Below are 23,552 nucleotides of genomic sequence, written 5' to 3'. Positions count from 1 at the left end.
TTAATAGTGACCTAGTAAATGCCAGTTTACCATTTTTATCAACCTGGAGACGCTTTGTTTCTTTTTCTCTTCCTTGAAATATGATTACACTACCCATTTTGAGCACTTTATTGCTTTATGCATTTTTAAGACAGCTAAACTTTCCTGGGAGGATTTCTCCCAGATTACCGACTTGTAATTAATGAATGGTCCGCAGGATGATATGTGTATTGTGTCATGTAATTGCTAACATCTTGCTCATGGAATATGGAATCACAGAAACGTTGATTGGAAGAGTCCTCCAGAGTCCAACCTCCTGCTCAAAGCAGAACTATCACCAGCACCAGATCCAGTCAGCCATGGCTTTGTCTAGCCAAGTTCGAAAAACCTTCAAGAATGAGATCCAGCAACCTCTTTAAGGTAGCCTGTTCCTCTCGTACGCTACCCTCATAATGAAGATTCTCTCAATATCCAGCCTAAATTTTTCAAACCACATTTGCCTTTGTTTTATCATCTCCCACTAAGCAGAACAGTTTGATCCATCACCTTTGTACATCCTTTCAAGTAGTTGTTTGAGCATCCTCTTTGCAAGAACAAACAGCCCCAACTCCCTCAGCTACTGCTCACTGGTTGTGTGCCCTAGGCTCCTAACCACCTCAGGAGCCCTCACCAGTTTTTCCACATCCTTTTTGAACTGAAGGGCCCAAAGCTAGGCACAATATTACAGGCGTGGCCTCAGCAGCTCTGAACAGAAAGGGATGATAACCTCTCTTGATCTACCAGCCATGCTGTTCTGGATGTAGCCCAGTAAGCAGGTTGCCTGAATTGAGCATACTGAGCCGTATTCTGCTTGGCCTACGACCTCGGTGCAGATCCTCTTCAGCTCCCAGCCTGTGCTAATGCACGTACTCTGACATGCGTGAGGAACTTTGCCCTTCTCCTTGTTAAACTATGTCAGGTTTGTTGGCCCAATTCGTGAGTTTCTCAGGTTTCCTTGGAACTGAATCTTTGCTCTATGAATATCTCAGCTCCCGCTCAGCTCAGTATCACCTGCTAACTGGCCATGGATGCATTCTGTTACGGGTCATGAACTAGACATCAAAATGTTGGCTGAGCCTGGAGGACCAGTAAGTTTTCAGCCTCTCAGCTTCCAAAGCAGATGCAGTAACCCATCAGGGGCCTTATTAGAAAGAAGATACATTACATCCCCTGTTCTCTTTTCATCCCTATCACCAGTCATGTCTTGACTGAAGGGAATCAGGGTGGTCCGTTGGGGTTTGTCCATGGTAGATCCGTTCTGAGGTTTTCTAATCACCTCTTTCTCAACGTGTATTTGGAAATTAATTCAGCAGTTTTCTTCACCAATGCTGGACAGCAGGCTGATGCCTGAGCCTGCAGCATCCCCTCGTATCAGTGTTAAAGCCATGGGCAGTACTTTAATTTCATGTGCAGGACTACTTTCCTCTTTCTATCGTCTCTATACATTTGTACTTTGTGAACATATTGGTCCTCTACCCTCCATATTTCTAAGCAGATGTGCTGTGCTGCAAACATGACTGGGATGCAGCAATGCGCCTGACAGTCGTACTGTTTTACAACCTGATGGGGCTGTTTTCCCTTTCATTCTATTTTGGTATTCCCAGCTTATTTTGTTGATGGCCATTTCTCCATCTGTCCGGACCCAGTGAAATTACAGACTGCAAGCCTAACGAGCCCGTATCAGACAGACTTCTCCAACAGAAAGTCTTTAATGCAAATTGATGCTTAAACCTAACAAACAAAGCCTCAGCATGACAAAACAACCTTGCTCATTTCGCTCTTAATTGCAATTCCCATATTGTTTGGGGCACACAGTCACTAAGGTTTCTGACTAATTCAAATCGCTTTTGTGCCTTGCTAACAATAGCTTTAAGCGAAAAGGAAATTTGAGTGGCTTTGGGGGTGGTTTTTATGCTTTGTTTCTAGGAAAGAGTTCCAGATTCCTTGAAAACCACTCGTTCATGTGCTGAGCCAGTCAGTCTCTGTGTACCACCACTAAGCCCAAGCCGTGCATTTCGGCGTTTTAGCTCCTAAAAAAAGCTGGGTAGTTTTCTGTAGTGTGACACTGGAGCGGTGTAGGTCCAGGCCTATGGTAAGGCGGCAGGGAAACCCAAATGTCCCCACGGCGAGAAAACAAACTCCCCCAGGCCACCACGGCAAGAAAGAGGGCTTCCCTAACACACAAGAGGGAAGAACTCGTTCGTGAGGTAAGACCCGGCCATCTCCTCCCACAGCCGCCCCCCGTGCACCCCACCCGGCCTGAGCTCCTGCCTGGCTTGGGGGGGGGCACAGCCGGGAGTCGCCCCCCGCCACCCCATCGTGCCGGCCCCAAATCAGCCCGCCTCGGCCCCGCCGGGCCCGGCTCGGCCCGGCCGCTCCGCCCAGGAAGCGGCGCCCTTTGCCCGCGGAGCAGGAAGCGGCTGCCGCCGGCAGCGGGGCCGGGCGCCCTGCAGGTAGGCACGGCGTGGCTGGGCTGTGGGGAGGGGGGCTCCCATCGCTCCCAACACGAAACCAGTACGTGCTGGGTGAAATCGCGCAGCTGCACCGTTAACTCTTTGTGTGTGTGTGTGTGTGTGATGAAAACGTGCTCGCCTTTGATTTCAGCATTGTGTATCCCGGATACTAATTAGGGAGGGGAAGCTTTGAACGCCTTCTTCTGAATCGCAGGTCCGTGCCTTTGTGCCCGGGGTGACCATGCGGAGAACGCAGCGGCAGCGCTTCGGGAGCCGGCGGCAGGAGCCCGAGGAGCCGGAGGTGTGGAGCTCCACGCTGCCATGGCTCCCGGAGGCTGCACAGCCTGCTGCTGCAGGAGGGCTGCGGGGCTGAGCGGTCCCAGGATGAATATCCGTCTGCAAGGAGCCGAGGTAAAGAAAGTAAGTTGTTGGACCCAGCCACGAAATGTGCTATCGTGATACATGCTATTACTATACTAAAGTCAAAGACCCCAGAATGGTGTGGGGTGTTTGCCAGAGGTCCAAATCAGACACATTTCCCATCTCATTTTAGTAAAGCTGTGGACGTTGCATTCTGTAACCTCCCAAACCTACATTGACAGATGTTCTTACTGTCTTGGTTTTCACATTCAAAGAATAACACCCAAGGATGTGCTTCTGCAGGGTCAGAAGGGAACTAACTCTTCCTTCTACCTTGCCTGCTTGCTTAGAGGCTTACCCAAGTGGTTGTGGTTGGACATTTATCAAGATGGTAGTCCCTCTGAAATGTGGAGGGATCTGCTTCTCTGAAGCTCCTGCTTGTTGACAGCCTTCACAGAGAAACCCTGCTGCTTGTGGTTAGCTGCCTCGGGGGAAGTCTCTGTGTGGATGAGGTTTTGTCTCCTCCTGCTTTAGAATGAGGGCAAGCCATCTGGTACACACTGCAGCATGTGAACAGCTCTGTTGGCTTGTCCCATCAACCTGTTGCAGCAGTTTCTTGGTAGTGGTCAAGTCCTGAGAGCTGTAAGGCTGCAGAAAGCAACCTGCCTTGGAACAGCTTGAAATGCATCTGCAGGGGTGGTCCCCTTCAGCATTCAGGGAATATTTAAAGTAGGCACTCAGATTATTCTAACTTCTACGGTTTCTTTTTTGCATGTCTGTTTTCTCTTGTTTTCTTTCTTCAAGGTTCTATAGTTCAAGAAGTCTCTCTTTTGTTTTCTCCCTTTCTTTCTGTCCAAATGTGTCGCCCGGGATCAAAGACTTCAAGACTGATGTTTTTGTAATCACTGGCGTCTGAAGTCCAAAACCATTACCATCACCTGAGTTGTCTCCTTGATTCTGGCATTATCTAATTCCTTATTAACAACTACCTTTTGGCAAATAACTGCTGGTGATGAAGTGGACCACAGCTGGGTACCCATCACTTTATGGTGTTCGCACCAGAGCCCAGCTGTCCAGTTAGTCAATTGCATCTGGAGCTTGAATAGTTGTCCAGAGGTGTATTTTTCCTTTGGCTCAGCCATAAGCAAAAAGGAAGGATTGGTAGCTTGAAGCACAGTGCAGGGAGTATGTTTCTGAAGTGATGCCTGTACCCTCTACTCAGCAGGGGCAGTAGGTTTTAAGGTATATTACGCGATGCATTCTTACTGAATATTCAACTAAATTTAATTGTTTGCTTTTGTCAGAAGGATTCCTGACTGCTGAACCTGACGTAAATGCCCAGATGGACCAAGGAGAAGAACAAGATCATGAAGATCATGAGGCGCTGGAAGAGATGCATATGGGTGAGAAATAAATCAGAAAAGTTTACAAACAGAGCAAGCAAATTGTTCTTTGAGCTTCCTCAAAGTTATTTAAGCTGCTTCATTTCATCCAGCTCATATTGAGATCTGCTCTTTCCTCCCAAGGGCAGGCAGACCACCTGCCCTTGTCAGCATGCTGTTAAAATATGTATGAGAAGATGTAGTATTAAGATAAAATGTGAAGGTTTTCCTGGGGCAAGAAAAGACCCAGCCCTAGAGGTGTTCAAGGCCAAGCTGGATGGGGCCTTGGCCAACCTGATCTAGTGGGTGGCATCGCTGCCTATGGCAGGGGGGTTGGAGTTACATTATCTTTAAGATCCCTTGCAAACCGAGCCATCCTATGATTCTATCAAAGACCTATAGCATTGCCCTTGGCCCTGCTGTTTGTGGCACACATGCTCTGGGTCCCATGGTGAGGCTACGCTCCTATGGCTAGTTTTCCCTTTGTTCCCCGTCCTTCCCTTTACTGCTTCTCCTACCAGAGCAGGCCAGGCTCCCTGGGAAAAGAGCTTGCCCGTTCTCTGCCACGCCATCTCCAAGCAATAATCACAATAATCACAATTACTTGTGCATTTTTTCCAGGTGGTGAGGTAGATCCCCTTCATGACCAGTTTGCAAGCGCCGATCAGCAGGACATGTTGGCAGTGGGAGCCAGAGGAGGAGAGCAACAGTTGGGTGATGGCCATGGAAGTCAGCGCGGCTCCTCAGAGGCACAGCGAGGTGACTATAGGGCGGCAGAGGAGGCTAAGCTGCCTTGCTCTGCCATCAGCCTGGTGAAAAGACAGGAGAGAGGGGTGGCAGCAGCCTCACGGCGGGCCCATCGCGCAGAGCGGCCCACCATCTGCTCCGAGTGTGGCAAGGGCTTCAGCCGGAGCATCCACCTCATCCAGCACCAGCGAATGCACACCGGGGAGCGCCCGTTCCTGTGCGGGGAGTGCGGCAAGGGCTTCAGCCAGAGCTCCCATCTCATCCAGCACCGGCGGGTCCACACGGGCCAGAAGCCTTACACCTGCGCAGAGTGTGGAAAGAGCTTCAGCCAGAGCTCCAACCTCCTGAAGCACCAGCGCATCCACACCGGGCTCAAACCCTACGTGTGCAGCGAGTGCGGGAAGATCTTCAGCGACAGCTCCACCTGCATCAAGCACCAGCGCATGCACACAGGCGAGCGGCCCTACAAGTGCCCAGCCTGCGGGAAGTGCTTCAGCCAGCACTCCCACCTCCTCCAGCACCAGCGAGCCCACGACGGTGTCCGGCCTTACTCCTGCGGGCAGTGTGGCAAACGTTTTGGGCAGAGCTCTGACCTCATTAATCACGCTCGGACCCACACGGGCGAGAAGCCTTACAAATGCAGCCAGTGTGGCCGGGGCTTCAGCGGCAACTCCAACCTCATCAAGCATACCCGCATCCACACGGGCGAGCAGCCGTACCGCTGCACCCAGTGCGGGGAATGCTTTCGTTTCCAGCCTCAGCTGGTGCGCCACCAGAAACACCACACGGAGTAGCTGGCCCTGGGGACCACGGGCAGCAGCTACCTGGTGCTGCGAAGACACCTGGACACCTCATGTGGGGCGTGAACATGGGGGGAGGGAGCCCTCAGAGCCCGTCCCCTTTTCTTCTGGGTAGGCCTGCTTGTGAGCACTGCCCAGGCGCTCAAGAAAAGAGGGAAGCCACTGCCAAATGAACTAGTGTACGTTCGCTGCAGTGAGGTGGCTGTTCCCAGCCCCTCTTTCAGGGACGAGGAAAAAAAAAAAGGTGCTTACGGTATGGTACGTTCAAGGCCAAGAGGGGAGAACATAGAGTCATTCCAAGGATCAGTGCCTTCTGCTTTTTTTTTCTATGGGGTATGATTTTTGCCCTGGTAAAAACCAGCTGAAATCTGTTTTCTCTACAAGCTGCCTGGATTTTGCCCTTGGGGTAAGGCCACAGCCTTCCGTGATCGCTCCCCTTAGAATCCACATCTCCCACTTGGCAGTTTTCATGGTTTTAGGTGGTGTTAGCAGCTATTTATTTTAAACCCCCACAACACTGCCTATGTCGTAGGCCCAGCCGATACTCTGTGGAGGCCCTGTCTATGGGATTGTGTTTTTGCTGGGTTGTGTGGTTGTTAAATTAACAGTCCCACAAATCATGCTGCTGTTTGACAGCTCAGTCCTCAGCAGCAATTAAGTAAATTAACATCCTAATAGGTATTTCTCCCAGGTTCTTGTTTAGGCGCTCTTGTGGGTGGCACTTTATGAATGTTTTTATAAGGCTTTTAAAAGTATTTAGGATGACTTTTTAAATTGTGATCTTCTAATTGTCAGTTGATGAAAAGGAAGAGAATGATGTTAATGATGCTTGAAAAATAAGCTATGTCAAACTTCGACTTTATATTAAATGTTAAACATTTTTTCTTGCATAAAACTTTTTAACTCAAACACTGGTTTTGAGCTGTTAATGATTACAAAGAGGTGATTACGACAATGATTTCTAGAATTTCTGTGCATTTCTGCAAGCGGTTTTGATGTCATCTTTAGTATCGACTTTCTAAGGAATATGGGGGAGGCAGAATTCTGAGAAAGCAGAATGAGCTGACCTCTGAAGAGATGATCTTCGCCTTGAGGAGGAAAATACTACTACTGGGAATCTGTCCTTAAAAGGAATTCTAGCTCAGACGGCCACTTGGTACGGGGGAGGAGAGAACTGGCAGTAATAACAAAGATGTTAATATCTCTAGCACGGAAGAACTCCTTGTAATGAACGTGGCAGTGTATACTGAAATGCCTGTTCCACCCACGGAGCCAAACAGGAAGCAATCACCGTGTGCTTTAGGCAAGAAAATGCAATGATTGAATCTGTTGTGCTGTAGAATTTTTATTTTCAGCATTGCATATTGGCCTAATGCTCACAGTGAGCTTTCAGATGGAGATGAGCTCCCAAACAGCAGTTATCAATAAGGGCCAGGAGAAGGGCCCATCTCATACAGCGCAGGATCCTGGGGAAAGAAGCAAGCTGTGAGCAAAAACAATGTGACTGGAATTACTGGCGGAGTACTGCAGGCACATCTACATCTCCCTTAACCTCCAGATGGTGCCGTGGAGGGCTCAGCTTCATGCTCCACTGGCAGTAGAGATGGTTTAAGTTATTTGGTTTCACTCCCACCTTCTCCCCCAGAGCCTGAATTAATGTAACTGTGCAGACTAACTGTTCACATGGCAGTGCCCTAAATCAAATCCATGAGATGATCCACATTTTTAAAATGAAAGACTTCAGAGAGTTCATTTTAAACTGTATGAGTCTACTCTAGACCACAGCCTCACAAGCAGTAGGGTGCATACCACTGAGAGGCTTTATGTCAGAGAAGAATGGATGAGCCAACAAGCAAATAAATAACGTGGCCAGTATTGTTGTTAGTTCCCAAACAAGACATCATTTAAGATGTTTCCTTGTTACAGGTTTGGGTTTGCCTGTTTTTTCATCGATGTTTCTAGGGAAGATTAGACATTAGACCTGGAAAGGCCTGACACATTGCCTTTATTATTTCTGCATTCCCCCAGCCACAGTGGGAGGACATGTACCCCCCAATGCTACAGCATGGTGGAAATTACAATTCATTTCTGGTGCCCTTAGTGCATGTCCTGTTATCAAAAAGGATATTGATTCTAAATGGCAGTTGCTTTTCTCCCCCATAAACTGGCTGAAACCCTCTGCCTCTGAGTTGGAATGCCAGCATAGTAAGAAACAACAGCTGAGGACATTTTCTCTCCTACACCTTTCATTTATATACTCTTAGTCATGCATTCAGCAGCTACAGCAGGCAGGAAGGGCAGTAGGCCATTTTGGGACCAGCCTCCTTCCAGGAAAGGCAACTAAAATTCTGTGAGGAGTTGCCTGTAGCTGCATGATTTCATGGAGAGCTGGTTCTCACGATACCTAAGTGCCAGGTTGCCACCTAGCTAGACAGGGCACTACCCACACATTGCTCTTGGTAGATCTGTTCCCTGCTCTCCAAGACATGTCACTGCTGCAGGATATCCTAGTGGACTGCCCTGATCAAGAGGTGGTCCTTTGGCTACAATTAAGAGCTACTGTTTGTGGACTGTTGCAATTTCACTCTGCAATACAGTGCAGAAGTGCACAAATCTGTTATGCAGAGCAGATGATCAGGGACTGGGCACCCATGTTCACTCCCTTGGACTATATTAAACACCAGTGCAGACATAACCTGAGTAATCAGCTAGGATTATCAACATTCATGCAACATTTCTCAGTTCCCTGCATTGCCACTTGATGTGTTGAAGCACACCAGCACACACACCCCATTTTCCTCCTGTGCTTGCTTTTAGTGCTTATCTGCAGGCAGCTGCTTTCCTGTCCTCCTCCAGGCTCTCACTACCAGCTGCTTCACAGTGTCCTCCCTCAGTAGCTTAAACAGTTTATCTAATATTTTGACCAGGGTTTGATATTAATTGGAACAAGATTAATCATGAAATCAGAGTAATTGAGATGCTCAAGCAGGAACCACTTAAGCTTAGCTGCAAAGTCTGTGGGTGTTGTTTTATTTTATTATTGTTATTGATTTGCCTACAAGTGAAGATGAGCTTTTCACAGAAGTGGCCAGATCTCAGGCCTGCCAGGCAATACTTGGGATTCTACCTGCACTTTTCCTTTCAAAGATCTTTGCAGTGGTACAAAAGCATGCTAATGCCTTTCAAATATGTTTTGAAAAGTGTGCTGCACATGCCCAAGTATTGAAACTTTTAGATTTCTAACTTGTTTGAAGGCCTCTAATACCCCATGCTGTTGGGAGCACTGTAACTCCACACCTTGTTGTGATGAGGGGAGTTGAGACACTTTTGTTTCAGCTACAATATGGTACCTTAGCTTGATTAAGAAGTGTTTCATATCAGGAGAGCAGGCCGTTCGTGGAGACCTCTTGATTACAGAGCTCTACTGCAGTAACTTTCCTCTTACAGCTATTTACAAGAACCAGCCTGAGCTGCATGCTACGGAAACTGGAGAGTCATATTCCCTATTCAGGCACCATACTGGGCTGAACAGAAGGCAGCCTCTGATCTCTCTGCTTAGAAACTAAACACAAAAATGACTATATATAAAAACATGTTTCTATAGAAGAAAAAAAAAAAAAAAAAAAAAAAGGCACTACTTAAAGCATACCTTAGTCTCCGAGTCTGCTACCCACACACGTTCTGTCACACCAGTCATTAGGTGAAGGCCTATTTGTGCACAGGACCAGGTGCTCTCCTCATGGTCTCTGCGGCTCAGTTGTTCAGCAGAGATGCAGGTCCCGCATAGCATCATTTGTTGCTGCCTCAGGGGGTGCACAATGCAGCCTCTGTAAATAGGCTGCACCAAGATGCTCACAGATTGTTTTTGCTAATTTGAGTTGTTTCACCTCCACAGAAATCCTGGGTGCTTGACTCTGCTGATGGTTTCAGCACTAGGTGGCAGAACTCCAAGTTCTAAAGAAAACTGTTCCAGGTAGCAGGCCCATACATCCCTTCGGCACGCACTTCGTCGCAGTAACCAGGTACACACAGACACTTTTAGAGTCCTGCATTTTAGGAAGGTATTCCTCGAACTTAACTTTACAGGCCTATCCTTCAAAATCTAAGATTGCCAAAAAGTTTAAAAAGAAACCAGGAAGAGCTTATATAGATAAGCTCATCCTCCTTGCAGAATGTTACTGGTCAGAAGACGAGAGGCAGGTGCTCCTTGTCAAGGTGCTGACAGGGGGCTGCTCCCTAAGGGGAGCCTGTGGCAGGCAGCAGCAAGCCAGGTGGAGCCATGCCAGTCCTTCAGTGCCAGAGGCCTCTGGGCAGTGCTTGTTGGCTGATTTGCATCAGCCATGCCTTACATCCTGCAGTCAGGAGGGATGCTGTTTGCAAGGACCACCAGTGTCTTTTGTGGTTGTATATCAATTTAGTGACGACAAATAGGTGCAGCTGTCCTTAGGTAGGGCACAACAGTATATCAGTAAGAGGTAAAATCTTTAGCATTTTAAGGTTTACCCGATCTCCACCTTCCTGGAGGTTAAAGTCCTTGCCAAAACTTCTAAGAAGTCCAAGGTGAGTAGGACTGAGGCCTGTAGAAATACAAGCTCTGGCTTTACCAGGATACGGGGTACTTCAAGAAACTCATCCCTCTCCATGGCAGGGGGTTGGAACTGGATGGCCTTCAAGGTCCCTTCCAACCCAAGCCGTTCTATGATTCTATGACTAAATAAATTAACCATTTAGCAGGCTCTTGAGTATAGAATGCATCCAGTTGGAACTCAGACACTTGCTACCCTGGAGTACCTATTGAGAGGTAAATATGCTGACAAATCTGTTGCTCACAGAAAAGATGTGATAAAAAGGACATGAAAATCACCAACAGCTGCTCTGGAGAGGGGCTGGTGGAAGTGAACTTGGGAAGTAACCAGGAAGGATTTCTGCCACGCACTAAGGACTGACTGAAAGCACAACACCTCTTGTAATAAGTGGTCCTTTTGCCATGTGAGGCTTTTCTTTTTTTTCAAGCTAATTTCTCTAATTCAGAAATGGGCCTGAAACACCAACCCACACCTAGAGCAGAGCACGCAGGCCCAACTGGATCTGAACACCTCATATGTACACCGGCAGACTCATATGTACACCAGAAGACACCAGCAGAGCTTTCAGAGCCTCTGAGCCCTTGGCCTGGACATGAACAGGGCCATTACCACATGGCCCCTGGGTGCCTGTCCCCATTGTCAGCAGTGGAGCAGCAGGGTCCAGGCCTGGGCCACTCCACAGCGTGTGAGCAGGCGTCCAAAAGCAAAGTGGGTGACCAGGCTGGCGGGCAGCTGCGGGTGAAGCAGGGACAGAATCGAGTCCCCCCAAGTCCTCTCCCCAGCACAGAGGGGTCAGGGGTGGCATTGGGCAGGGGTGTGTCCCCTCAGCTCTGTGCTCCAAGCTGAGGGGTCTGGTGGGTCTCCAAGGATGGAGCTTGCTTACAGGTGTCTGTAGGCTAGGGGACATGGCTGTTGGCTTGGTAGGGTATGAATGTGAGGACTGAGCCTGTGCCTGGATCCATGTTTGCTAAGGAAAGAAGCTGTGGCATGAGCTCAGCATGTAGCAGGGCCACTGACGACGCAGCCCAGCACTCGTGAGTGGCTGCAGGAGTGGGACTGGGCTCACCAGGGCCTGGCCAGCACTGCCCTAGGGAGCAGGCGGCTCTGGATTGCTTCCCTCTTCACAGGGAGGCAACTGAAGAGCCAGGAGGTGACGGTCCTTGCACCATTGGTGCTGCACGCTCTTCTTGCTCCTGCTGGCACTGCCTGGCAGATAGGGATCTGAACACGTAAATGCTGTTCAGATTACACCCGCAAACGGTGAGAATCCACATCCATTATTTACAACAGGGAGACGGGGGCTGCATGAAGGCACTTGCTTAGGAGAGAGGAGAACCATCAATCCACAGTATTGCAGACATGAGGACAAAAAGGTCAAACTGCCAAAATGAGAGAACGTGTCTGTAGAAAAAAAAAAAAAAAAAAAAGAAAAAAAAAAAGGTAAAGTTCCTCAACAAAATCTGCAGGGAAGAAGCTTTTAGGTCTGCAAAGCCAGGGAAGAATCCAGTGAATCTCCATAGGGTACATCGAGGCATTTCTTGTATGAAGGGACAGTGGGCAGAACGTGCTTGTTTATGTTATCCCATGAGCTAAGATATTTATGAAGGGCTCTGCTGCTCCACTGGAATTTTTTTGTTGTATCATCCCTTAATCAAAAAATGTCAACTCAAGTCAACTGCTCATTTCTTAGCAAAAAGTGGGCAAATTGTTTTGCCTGCAGGATAATAAAAAGGCAGATTGGTGGTAGCTTTTCCTGCTTTTATTCGCCATGGTGACAACTCAAAAGCAACAACTGTGAAACTGCAAGCATAGTAAATGCATGGTAATTGGGGTTGAGGATGTGTCCCAAAAAGCTATAAAGTGTTGTATTTTCATTGTACACAGCATTGGTAGGTCTGTCTTACCATCACCCCCCATTTTGAAGATTAATTACAGGAGAGAAAGGAAATCTAAGGAAAATAGCAAAAGCTGAGTACAGCAAGAAAGCCATTCACTCACTGCATAATGGGGGAAGAAACAATTGTTGCAGATAAGCAACCACAATAAAAATAGAAAACTAAACAAATATCTCTTTGATAAACAGCAAGAGGACTATATCCCTGGCTGAGGATTTCGATAGGGTCTGTGAAAAGCCCATGGCAGCAGGGCACCTGGCTCCCACCCAGCATTCTGTCACCTGTTGGGATGCGTGATGGGGACAGCACGGGTGCTCCACAGGTGTGACAGAGATGGGGTGCACAAGAGCCTCCTGTCTTCTGCACACTCATATCGTGCTTTGGGCACAGAGGGCTTGTGGTTCTCAAGTAAAGGCTTTGCAGGGAAAAAAAAAAAAAAAAAAAAAAAAAAAAAAAAAAGTTTTTTCTCTCAGAGTGAGCAGAGATCCACCGAGAGGCACTGGAGATGAAAACCTTGCCACTTCTTTGACCTGAGTTTTGTTTTTTAAATGAGCCTGTCAACTTTTAATTCATGCTTTTAAACTCAGATGTAACTAACAGCATCTTGGAATCCCATTTACTTTCTATGACTCATAAAACGCTGCTTCCCTCTGCCACTGCTCTCACCAAGGACAATGAAATGTGAAGAGATTTGCTTCTGTTGTTTGCACTCCAGAGCTTACTGCAGCTGCCCTGAGGTTGAAAACAATATTTACTTGTTTTCAAATTGTGTTCAGCTAGAATTTTTAAAATATTTCCAGTAATATCCATGCTTGGGCTTCAGAGAATATAGAGCAGGCTTGGGGTTTTCTTTTGTGTCTTCTGTACTTTTTGCCTTTATAGTGTTTTGTTTTTAATTTTTGTTTTTATTTTGCTTTTACGGTGTTTTTTGATATTGTTGTTGTTGTTTGGGTGTTGTTTGTTGTTGTCTTTTTTCAAAGCGCCACTTGGCCCACATCTAAACTGACTGGAACCCCTAGGTGTGAAGCTGAAGGTTATCTGAAAATAGCCAAGGCAAGCAGAGTGGTCAGGGAGGGACTACAAGCTTAACACAAGATGACTGGCAGACAGGGAGAGGAGGGGCAGAGGTCCCTGCACAGGCTGGGGCGAATGTCCAAAAGCAGTTTTAAAGATCACAAGAGAACTAGAATGGGAGTCATGGCAGAGTCCTTCCTTTAGAAGCAGCTAACTTGATTCTTAAGATCATTCTGTGTCTGATGCTGGCAATTCAGCTGGCATTTTTGAGGTGGTATCAAAGCTGATAGCCACCCCGTCCCATTATGTACAGGGATGTCCTTCCTGATCTCCCAGGCAATGGGAAAGAGGCTTCATGACCACCGGGTGAAGATGAAGATGAATTCAGTGGCACAGCTGCTGCAGAAAGCACCTATGCCGGTGCTGTACCGCAGGTTTCAGGAATTCTGCAGCACCTGGCTTATGCCAAAGGCCTCTTTGCTCCTAGACCCCGTCAAGGAATGAGCTATATCCACTTCAGCTTTCATTTCCACATGTCCCAAACCTGTATTTAGTGCCAAAGAGCAGATCCTCCCCCACAACTTCATGTCAAAGGCCCCTAGAGGAAAAAGAAGGTAGATCTACGCATTTCCTCAGTGGAACAGACTCCATGACGTTGTATTTATTTTCAGAATAGCCCAGGCATGATAAACCCTGTGTCTATGTACCTGTAAAAGTCTGTGGCTATGTTTGGCTTGCAAAATGTTTTGTAATTGCTCCTTCTTAGGGATCCGTATCTGTACAGCCCAGGGGCTGCCCTGCCTCTCTTCAGAGAAGCAGCTTTTGAGGGGACCTTGGGTTAAAATGAGACATATAGACACCCCCCCGAGTACGTGTGGAGGGAGCAGTCACTGCGCTCAAGGCAACCTGCAACCGTAGGAGTAGGCTGGCAACTTGGCCGAGAAAAGCTTTTCTGTGCAATGCCAGAAGGAGGCTGGTCACATGCCAGTGGTGCCATCCATATGTGGTTAACTCTCCTAAAACTCCTCGAAAAAAATTATCCGAGAGTGAGAATTTTCTATTTTTAAAAGGCCAGTTTCATCTTAAGGTGCCTGATCTGGATATTTTCTTTGCTGCTCCCTCCCACAAATTTCTCTGGCCAGTTTTAGGTGACTCTTTGAAGGGGATTCATATGTTAAAGTCTTCATTGGCTGCAAAACCATTCATTTTATTTCTGTTGCAGGAGAACTGGTATTACCCACCTAGAGAGGACTTGTCAGAAAAAAAAGGGCAGGGAAGCAGGGTAACTGCTGGCCCATGGCAGTGGTACCCACAGAGTCACCAGCCAGAGCTAAAGCCACGATGCATGGAGCTGCTGAGGGGCCCATGCATCAAAGCAGGAGCAGAAACCTTCCAGGGAAACTCAGCACACGCTTCACAAAAGGTGAGGTGTGCCTGGGGCACCTTGCCGATGGATGTCTCTGACTTAATAACTCGGGCTATGATGTTTACAGTTTCAGTTCCTTCCCTTATATTATATGCTAACACAAAGAATAATGCTGGCTGGCTGGCTGAGCCAGCCATGTCTCTGATGTCTGTTGGAGTTTCTCCAAGTTTCTAAGTATTCAAGGTGCTAGTTTTGTTAATTTTCCATTTCAGTGGAAGTGGATTGGTCTGAGGATATTTGCACTAAAAATTTTGCACATGGAAATTTTGCAATGTACCTTAAAGGAATAATGGGATTACTGAGAAGTCATCACCGTTGGCATTTATTTTCCCATTCCATTACGTCAAAACTTTTTTCAGTAGCCCAGATAACATTTTCGACAGCACAGCCAGATTTACTGCTGATCCTCGATCCTGCTGTTGCTCTGAGGGCTCATATTTTTTTTACAGGATTCACTCGTCATCTTAGTTGTCTTCTTAGCTAGTCACTGTTGTGATGCTTCATTTTAAGGCCACAAAACCATCTGCATCCTTGACATGACTCAGACACCTGTATCCTGTATGAAAAGGATTTTAATTTTATGCCAGCAATAAAAATTGATCACTGGAAAATTTATAATTTGAGACCCCGGTACACCCACGTCAGATTAAGTGCAGTAATCAGGCTCGTTATTTTCCAGCGCCTGCATCCTGCAGGTGCTCTGAACGATGGTGCAGGCACAAAGCTACCGCTACCTCTTCTCTGAAACAAGTGACTCCTTACGGCCCCTCGATCAGCCTCTGGCTCCCTGTTCCTCTCTGCTGCTTACCCAAGAGTCACAAACCATTAGGGCTATGTAGCTATGGAGATGAAAGCCCTGCTCTACGTCACCCCTTGCTTTCTGATTTGGTCCATTTGGTGCCAATGCAGACACATTTCCTGTGGGAAAAATAAAGATGGCTTCAGGACACACACCATCAGTAACTGAGAATTCCTTTGTATAGGGAGACATGAATTGGCTGCTAACGTATTTGGGAAACGTAAAATTTTAGAGCAAAGGCACAGCCAACTGATGGGTGCTGCCCAGATCTGACTTTAGGGAATTAAGACCTGCTCTTTTTTTCTGAGGCTGAATTTTTTATCATCTGGTGAAGCTTGTAGAATCACTCATCATAAAATCTTCAATACTACTCCAGGTACTTGGGTTCAAAAGAAATGTTGGACAGTTCTTACGAACAGTTGTTCCTACCATTAAAATTGTTCTCTTAAGAGAATTAGCTTACAACTACTTTTCTACATGCTAGGTAAATAAAATGGCAACTTCCTAAACACAGTGTGCAAATACACTAAAGTACCAGGCATCAAGCAAACAAAAGTGATTCAGATAAATGAGGGGAAGGATTGCATTTTTAATATACACAACTCATTCCTGAGGGCTTGATCAAATCAACTACAGTGACTGAGATAAGGGACAGACACAAATGAAATGAGATTTCGAAAGCTCTGGCTTTCAGAATGATTTAAAAGATACAGGTATTCAGAGGATGTTAAATCACTGTTTTGGCCCCTTTCTGACACAATTATTGTTGCAGACACACATTCAAATCTCCATGTAAAATGCTTCCTGGGGCTGCTGGATGTCTGATGGAAGGACAGCAGGATAAACTCCCCTAAAATCCTAACATCGGGGTTCCCAAGGTTTTCCAATCCAACAAAACAATACCAGTTTTGCTGGCTGTATCAGCATATGTCAGAGGTGAAGTATTTAATTTTAAATGGCACGTAGTGTAGCTCTGTATGCTTCTTGAGGCATTGGAGACCTCAGATGTAAACCACCTGCCAGCCTTTTGTTAACCATCCTGTGGTTTTCCTAGGAACATACATTAAAGATGAGAAAAGATCAAAATGCTTACAGTTTAGTCTCTCCAGCCACAATGCAAAGCAGAGACAGGTATAGTATGCCCCTACAGGCTAATCCTTCTTTGGCCAGGAAGACCCAGGACTGGAATTTACAAAACTGCACTCACCACTATAGAGAAGCGTGGAGAAGAAAGACATCCTTGTATCATTCACCTAGTGTGAAACACTGGAATGTCATGACAGCTGTGATCATTCACCCTCTCCTCTGACCATTCCTGGTGAACTCATACGGAAGGAGTCGTACAGAAAGTAATCTGCAATTTTTAATGGAGAACTGCAGTGATGTTCATTAATCCAGCGTTCAAAAACGTATTGCTAGAGTGAGCACCTAACAAATTTGAGGCCAGGTAGCTACCAAATTTCCAGAGTTAAAAGAGAGATGGCATTTCAGAGGCTGACAATGTCCGTAACACAACATGGCACTAATTCGTTTCTAGGCCTGACAGCAGTCAAGATATTGGACCTTAAAATATTCCCACCGTTTTCCCTCGCATTATGATTTTAGCAGCTAAAAATTAAAGAAATGACTGCATTATACCCTATGAAATCCAGACTGCATTATACCCTATGAAATCCAGAATGTAAGGCTTCCAGATGGCGCGAAGCACTCACTTCCAAATTCAGCTGTTCCTGAGACAACAGCCACTAAAATCATGTCACAAGTGTAGTGACTGAAACGACTGTAATTGAAAAAGGTGACTTTCAAAGCTTGTGTTCATCCACAGCGTTAATTCTTTATCCATTGCTGTTACTGCTCTGCTCAGTGCCTGAGAACAATGACCAGAAAGGAGTGATACCAATAGCACAGAATGGAGATCTGCAGCCTTCTCACTGCAATCTTTTCCCTTTTGCTTCTTTAAACAAAAAGGCCGCTATGCAGAGAGGTCTGGTGGAAGCAGAACGCCAGCAAAGCTAGAGCACTGCTTCTGATAGGGTGGTGTAGGTGTTCTAGCTTGAAGCTCTACAGGGCCATAGCTCAGCTGCAAGAAAATGCAACTTTATCAAAACAAACCACAGTTGGGGATGGGGGAGAAAAACACATCATGCTCTCATCACAAGAAAAGCTACTTTGATCCACTTTCAAAACAATACATCAATCTCACTTGCAACTCTCATCACAAAATGAACATAACTAAATATATTGAACAAACCAGCCCATACTTGTCTCTCTCTCTCTCTCTCTCTCTCTGTTCAGCCCTTGCCAAAGAAACACCTCATCAGTCCCTGCTCTATGGTGTCTGAAAGGATGTAGGTTTTCTTTCATAATTTAGGGCCTGATCAACTGGAGGCAGTCTGCAGCTGTAAGAATGAGGCCTCCTCCCAGCACGGGGATGATGCTGAATAGGCTCCAGGTTTAAGCATGGGATGATACTGATCCAAACAGAGAAGAGAGGAGACAGAGAGAGCAAGAGGTATGCACACGGACCTCTCCCTGCACGTGAGACAGGGCGAGAGGCACAAAGGCAGCCTCGCTCGTAGTTCAGGGCAGCAGGGGCAGCAGGGACGTGGCTGCCTTCCAGCGCAGAATGGAGGGTGCCAGAGAGAGCCCCGGCCTCATTTTCCTTGCAGACTCCCAGAGCCTCTGAGATCAGGCGCTGTTCGTGGGAGTCTGTCTCTTAGGAAAGCCTCTGCCCCCCTGATGAAATAAATGATTGAAACTGAGTCCCAGGCTGGTGGCTGCAAAGGTTCACGGGGGCCTGTTTTGCTTGTTGCTCTGTATCTTTTCCACCACAGTCACCTTGTGGTATCCAGCCCATCAACATGACATGTCCACAACTTCACACCACGAGGGACATCCTCGTTGGGAAATCGTTCTGAGAGGAAAGAGAGGAGACAAGTGTCAATAGGAAAGCACCCACAGATGGACAAAGACAGATGTAGCTTCGACAGAGACACAACTGGAGAGTGACAACTTTCTGCTCACACCCTCTGTTCTTTCTTGCACAGGCCATTTTGGCTCAGGGTCAAGAGCTGAGCTACTCTTGGCTCCCCCTCCCCAGCAGCCAGTCTCATCAGCCCTCACAAGCCCAGACTGGGGCAGGATGTTTCGCACTTGCTGGCATCCTAGGTGACAGATGCCTTTGGCGTGCATGGCACACGTGCACACAGCTGTGGGCACGCACCCACAGGCATCTGTCACCTCACCCCTTTTATTATGATCCCGTTGAGGTCTCTTGCAGGGCTCCTCGTGCTATCTGGGGTTCCCCACACTCCGACTCCATCCACGCTCTGCCCTCTCCTGGAGAGCCCCCTGCTCCTGAACTCTGCTTTGTGACCCCCGCCTGGCGGCTCACGCCTCAGCGTATTTGGATCAGGATCACCAGACATGGCCTCACTGTTTTCTTGGGCTCCTTTTTCCTCTTCTTGTCAGAGGCGTTGAGGTAGGCCTGCTCCCTGGCCCGGTACGAAGGGCCTCGGCTCAGCTCCCTCTCGCTGTAGGGAGGCAGGGTGTCCTCCCCATCCTCCTGGTCAGACGACGGCGGCTGCTGCGACTGCTGCTGCGACGGCTCGGGCTTGTAGGTAGAGGGTGGTGACCAGGCGTAATACGTTCCCCCTCCTCTCTGGCTGGGCTGCGAGCTCAGCTTTGAGGGGGTTTCACAACGGTCACCGCTTTCATCGTAGCTCCGGGATTTCCTCTCCAGGACGCTGCTGAGGTAGGAGTGATCGTATTTCTGGCTCCCTCCGGGCGTCCGGCTCACCAGCCGGGGCAGGTGCTTCTCCTCGTGGGCCCGTCTCCGGGGCGGGCTGTACGACCAGCCCCGATCCGAGTCCGTCAGCGGCTCTCGGTTCCCCCTGCTGCGCTTGGTGTAGTACTCCTCCAGGGAGCTGTCCTGGTGGTGCAGCCCTCCGCCACGCGACTCCGAGCGCTCGAAACGCCGAGTCTCCTGGCTGTCCGCCCGCCGGGCCCGCTGGCTGTAGGACTCCGCGAAGGCTGCCAGCTCGTCCATGGAGACGGCCGGCACTCCCACAGAGAAACTCTTACGGGACAGCATCTCGGACTTGGATCTCTGCTGGCTGGAGGAAGGAAAAGGTAGGGTTAGAGGCCAGGATTCAGCTGCACTCATCCCCTCGGCAGCCTTCAGAGACCATGGAGGGAAACGGGCGCTCCTGGGGCATGAATCATCTGACCTGTTTTCATCCCTTCCGTAGGAAGAGATGTATCACATCCTAGAAGAGCCTACTTCCCTCTGCTGACTGTAAGGGCAGCCTAGTGTGGATAGCTCAGATTCTACATGCCTGACATTACCAGAGATTAACCCCGGGATGCACCTTCCTTGTCCTCCGCTGGGCAGGGCTGAACTTTCTTTCTTCCCTTAGCCCCAGCACTTGGAGGTGTATGTCCTGCTGGGAAAACCCAAGAACCTGGCTACAAAAGCTCACAGGAGGGCAATTTTGAAGCAGGTTTAAAGGGAGTGAACTGGCACAACGGTCCAGTACTGAGGGGACTAAATCCCTGCCATTCCTTTTGGGAGACTGGGCTGCTGGTATGAGGGAAGAACCACATGACATCTCTTCTAGGGGCCAAAGTGCCGGCCCTTCAGACCTGGAATACAGGTCTTGGTGCACCAAAGCACCAGCGTGTGATTTCTAACACAGTGCACCAGCACTGAAAAGTGCCTGAGGGATCAGGTACAGATCTCAAGGGAGCACTCTGGGAAGGTGACTTTGTTTCCTATTTATCTCACTTTTACATCCTACCTGGAATGGTGTCAGTATCTAGCACTGCCCAGCTGCGGAGGCTTCAGCAGACCTGTAGGAATCAGATCGATTCTGTCCTCACCTACGACATCTTCCATCCCCACCTTTCTCTCCAGCTGCATCCCCTCCATCCTACTAGGCTGGACCAGAGCAGGACGGTACAGAGAAAAAGTACCAGTACATCTGTCCCTTCTCCTTTCCTTACTACTTTGGCAGATACAGTAACCTCCCAGACACAGCCCTCCTCACCTGTGCCGGAAACTGTCCCTCTCATCTCTGTAATCAGAGACAGCCTGTGATCTTGACGTGCTGCCCCCGCCGATCACTCCTGCCCAGTACTCAGCATCCCCATCCAGGTCTCCTGCCGGAGGCAGAGGTTTCCTCCGCACCTGGCGGTACGGCTGTCGGAAGTTCAAGTCGTCCTCATGCAAAGAGCTGAGTTCAGAGATGGTGTTGTTATCTGAAGGGGAGGTTGCAGAAATGAAATGAGATAGGTATCATCTAGTAGCATATGGGAGAGGAGAAGAGAGGACAGGAAGGCTGTGGAAAGCCCGGCTGCAGATTTTTCAGACAGAGGCTGAGCTGCCCTTCATTAGAAAAAAAAAATCAAAATGGAACCCAAGGTCCAAACCCTTGTGTGACTCCTGGGGCTCAGTTTGGACACAGAGCTGATGTTGGACCTACAGGTCTTCTGAACTGGTTAACCAGTAGCCAGAAAGGATATTCTAAGGGTATCTCAACTGGCATCAGATGCTTGTATTCAACCAAGTTCAGTCTTTGTGCAGAAATCCCCCTTCAGCCCTGATTCGCTAGCACGTGTGAGCTCTCCACCCTCACAAGGTGGGCGCTGTGCTTGGTGGTGCATCATCCCAGCAATTGTGCCACCTCCCCCTTTCCTGGTGTGAGACAAGCTGGCTCTGGAATTGGCCTGACTTGCTCAGTTAAAACAAAAACAACCCCCTCAAAAAAAAAAAAAAAAAAAAAAAGTAAGAGACAGTCTGAATCACTGTCAGTCTCTACCCCGTCAAGCACATTGACATCTGGAGGCCTGACATACCAATCTGGAGAGGTCTTTTTATAGTAAATCTTGTGGGTGGAGAAGACAGTGTGCTCAGCAATGACTGTTTTAGAAGTACATATAATTTGTTAGTTATGCCTAATCTGTACAGAGCCTTGATGTAATGTCATTCCCTAAAGCCCCTACCTTCATTGATTTGCAGGATCTCACGTGTCTGTTTTAAAAGAGCCTCTGCCAGTGCCTAATATGGGTTAGCTCTGCATCAGTCGGATGCTGCATGGAGGAACCGAGCCCGCCAGCCTGCTGTTGTCCTCAGAACAGCTAGAGGACAAACACCAGCACTGCAGGCCCTCCTGGTGCACATAAACTGTCCCACCACTGCACCTCTGTCTCCTAATGCAGAAAGATCCCCACTAGGGTTTGTGCTGACACCCACTGAACACCCCTTCGGCTTTATTTAGGATAAATAAATCCTGCAATAGGAAGACAGTGATGAATTCCCAGCAGAAGCTCCCTTCTGAGCTTGCATCACGCCCCTCCCTTTCACCTGCAGTATCTGACTGCCAAGCCATCAGGGCTGCTGCACATAGTGCCTCTGATCTTACATTGACCGGTGTCACCAAACCTCCTGGCAATCCCCTTGCTTCCTGAATCTTTCTTGTAGTCCCTATTGCAGGGCAACAACCACTCCAAACTACCTTTATGCATCATTCAAACCATCCTGAGGGCACTACAAAACAGACCTGGCTTTTCAGACCATGATGCTCAATTACCCAAGCAGCCAATTTTCATGATAGTCTAAGTCTCCCACACCTTGTTTAGTCTAATGAAGGATGATTAGTAAGCGAGCAGTAGCTCTTTAAAATCAAAACCTATTTGTAGATTCCTAAGATCCAGACTTTATCCATCCCAAGATTAATATCCTAGAGGCTAGCTTTAAGACAAAGCCAGTGAACCTTTAGCTCTGAATTTGCAGAGTATTCTTCAGGTCAGTGAAAAACAAAATCAAAGCATTCTCGTTCCTCACATCGTTCTCGCATCCTCCTAGCTGGGTCAAACTGAGCCAGTTCTTTCTCGACGTAGTACAGCACCTTCATGGAGTCCCTTTCCTTGTCAGTCTGGATCCTGTACCCTTTGCGCACTGCTGGGGAGAAAATAAAAGGATTTAGAGGAAAACACATTTAAGTTCGAGGAGATTTTCAGACAACATTGCTTCTACAGCTGAGCTCCCATTTGCAGGCAGGTAGGCTGCATCTTCCTAAACAGTGAGTCAGTCCTTGCTTCAGAAGAAATTTGTCTGTAAGGTGGGATGTGAAGTTGTGAGCAGCTGCATCGTTTAGAAAGTTTGCAGCAACAGCAAAAAATGGCTTGGAAATGCCCGATCTGCACAGCCAAACGCATCAAGTGGTGACATTGCCACAGTGATTCCACCTCCTACAGAGGATGGCAGGGAGAAAGGTAGCAGTCTCTTCCCCTTCCTTAGCACTACCGAAAGGATTTGTCATGGTATGGGAGAAGCAGTGCCAGCAGATCAGGCTTCCTCTATGCAGCAGGGACTGTGAGCTCCCGGGCTGCAGGGGAAGCAGGTGGCTGAGCATGTGGGAGCTGTCACTCTGCAGGAGCACTCCACACTCCCCAGCCCTACGAATTCTGCTCACACAGGTTGAAAAGCATGTGGCAGGAGATGCTCCAGAACACGGAAGGAAACATAGAAAGTCCCATAAAGCACATCGCACTGAGATCTATACCAAATCCAATAATGCGGCCAATCAGGTCACTGGGTAACTGCGAAACTGCTTGCTCTGGCATTCTTTATGTGCCATATTTTACAGAAAAGGTAGGTTTCACACATGCATTAAGTGCTGGGCTCCACTTGCAGGGGAAGTCTGGACAGCTTTTTTGGCTTTGCCGCCTTCCTGTGCATAGAAAAGAAGCTCCTAAACACCCAGAGCCACAGCAGCTCTAACCCTGGCAGGCTGGCTCCATGCACGCTTTATGTGCTAAGCCTGTGAATAGCCTGGCTACCTCAAGGCCAGTCTACAGTCAGCAAGCAAAAACCTATTAGGACTCCGAAGAAAATAAGGCTTCTATAGCAGATTGTTTAAGAAACGTCTCAGCCTGAGGCTATTCGAAGATTGATAGAAACACAGGTCTCAGTCCCAAGGAGCTAACCCTGAAATTCAGCCTCATTAGAGCACTGCTGTAAGGATGAGTCGCTTATCACTACAAAACGGACCTGTCTGCCTTGCACGGGG

The 23,552-nt window shown here is 48.0% G+C and overlaps 2 protein-coding genes across 2 annotated transcripts in view; one reads left to right on the top strand and one right to left on the bottom strand.

The window, feature by feature from the left end:
• The first annotated feature begins 2,718 nt into the window (after positions 1 to 2,718).
• Positions 2,719 to 6,669, top strand: LOC118160500 (zinc finger protein 239-like). The gene is made up of 3 exons (XM_035315262.1): positions 2,719 to 2,882; positions 4,136 to 4,234; positions 4,835 to 6,669. Exons 2-3 carry the CDS (start codon positions 4,174 to 4,176, stop codon positions 5,752 to 5,754), a joined length of 981 nt encoding a protein of 326 aa, XP_035171153.1. The 5' UTR covers positions 2,719 to 2,882; positions 4,136 to 4,173; the 3' UTR covers positions 5,755 to 6,669.
• Positions 6,670 to 14,987: 8,318 nt separating this feature from the next.
• Positions 14,988 to 23,552, bottom strand: part of ILDR2 (immunoglobulin like domain containing receptor 2) — a 35,597-nt gene continuing 27,032 nt past the window's right edge. Inside the window, exons 7-10 of the mRNA XM_035315258.1 lie at positions 22,325 to 22,438; positions 20,529 to 20,739; positions 18,917 to 19,595; positions 14,988 to 18,394 (exon numbers count right to left, since the gene is read on the bottom strand). Of these exons, the coding sequence (XP_035171149.1) occupies positions 18,359 to 18,394; positions 18,917 to 19,595; positions 20,529 to 20,739; positions 22,325 to 22,438 (1,040 nt within the window). The 3' untranslated portion in view covers positions 14,988 to 18,358. The remainder of the gene's footprint in view (positions 18,395 to 18,916; positions 19,596 to 20,528; positions 20,740 to 22,324; positions 22,439 to 23,552) is intronic.

Source organism: Oxyura jamaicensis, chromosome 1 (genome assembly GCF_011077185.1).
Source record: "Oxyura jamaicensis isolate SHBP4307 breed ruddy duck chromosome 1, BPBGC_Ojam_1.0, whole genome shotgun sequence".
Lineage (NCBI taxonomy): Eukaryota > Metazoa > Chordata > Aves > Anseriformes > Anatidae > Oxyura > Oxyura jamaicensis.
Note: the sequence above shows the minus strand (reverse complement) of the source record. Positions and strands in the feature narration are given on the sequence as shown.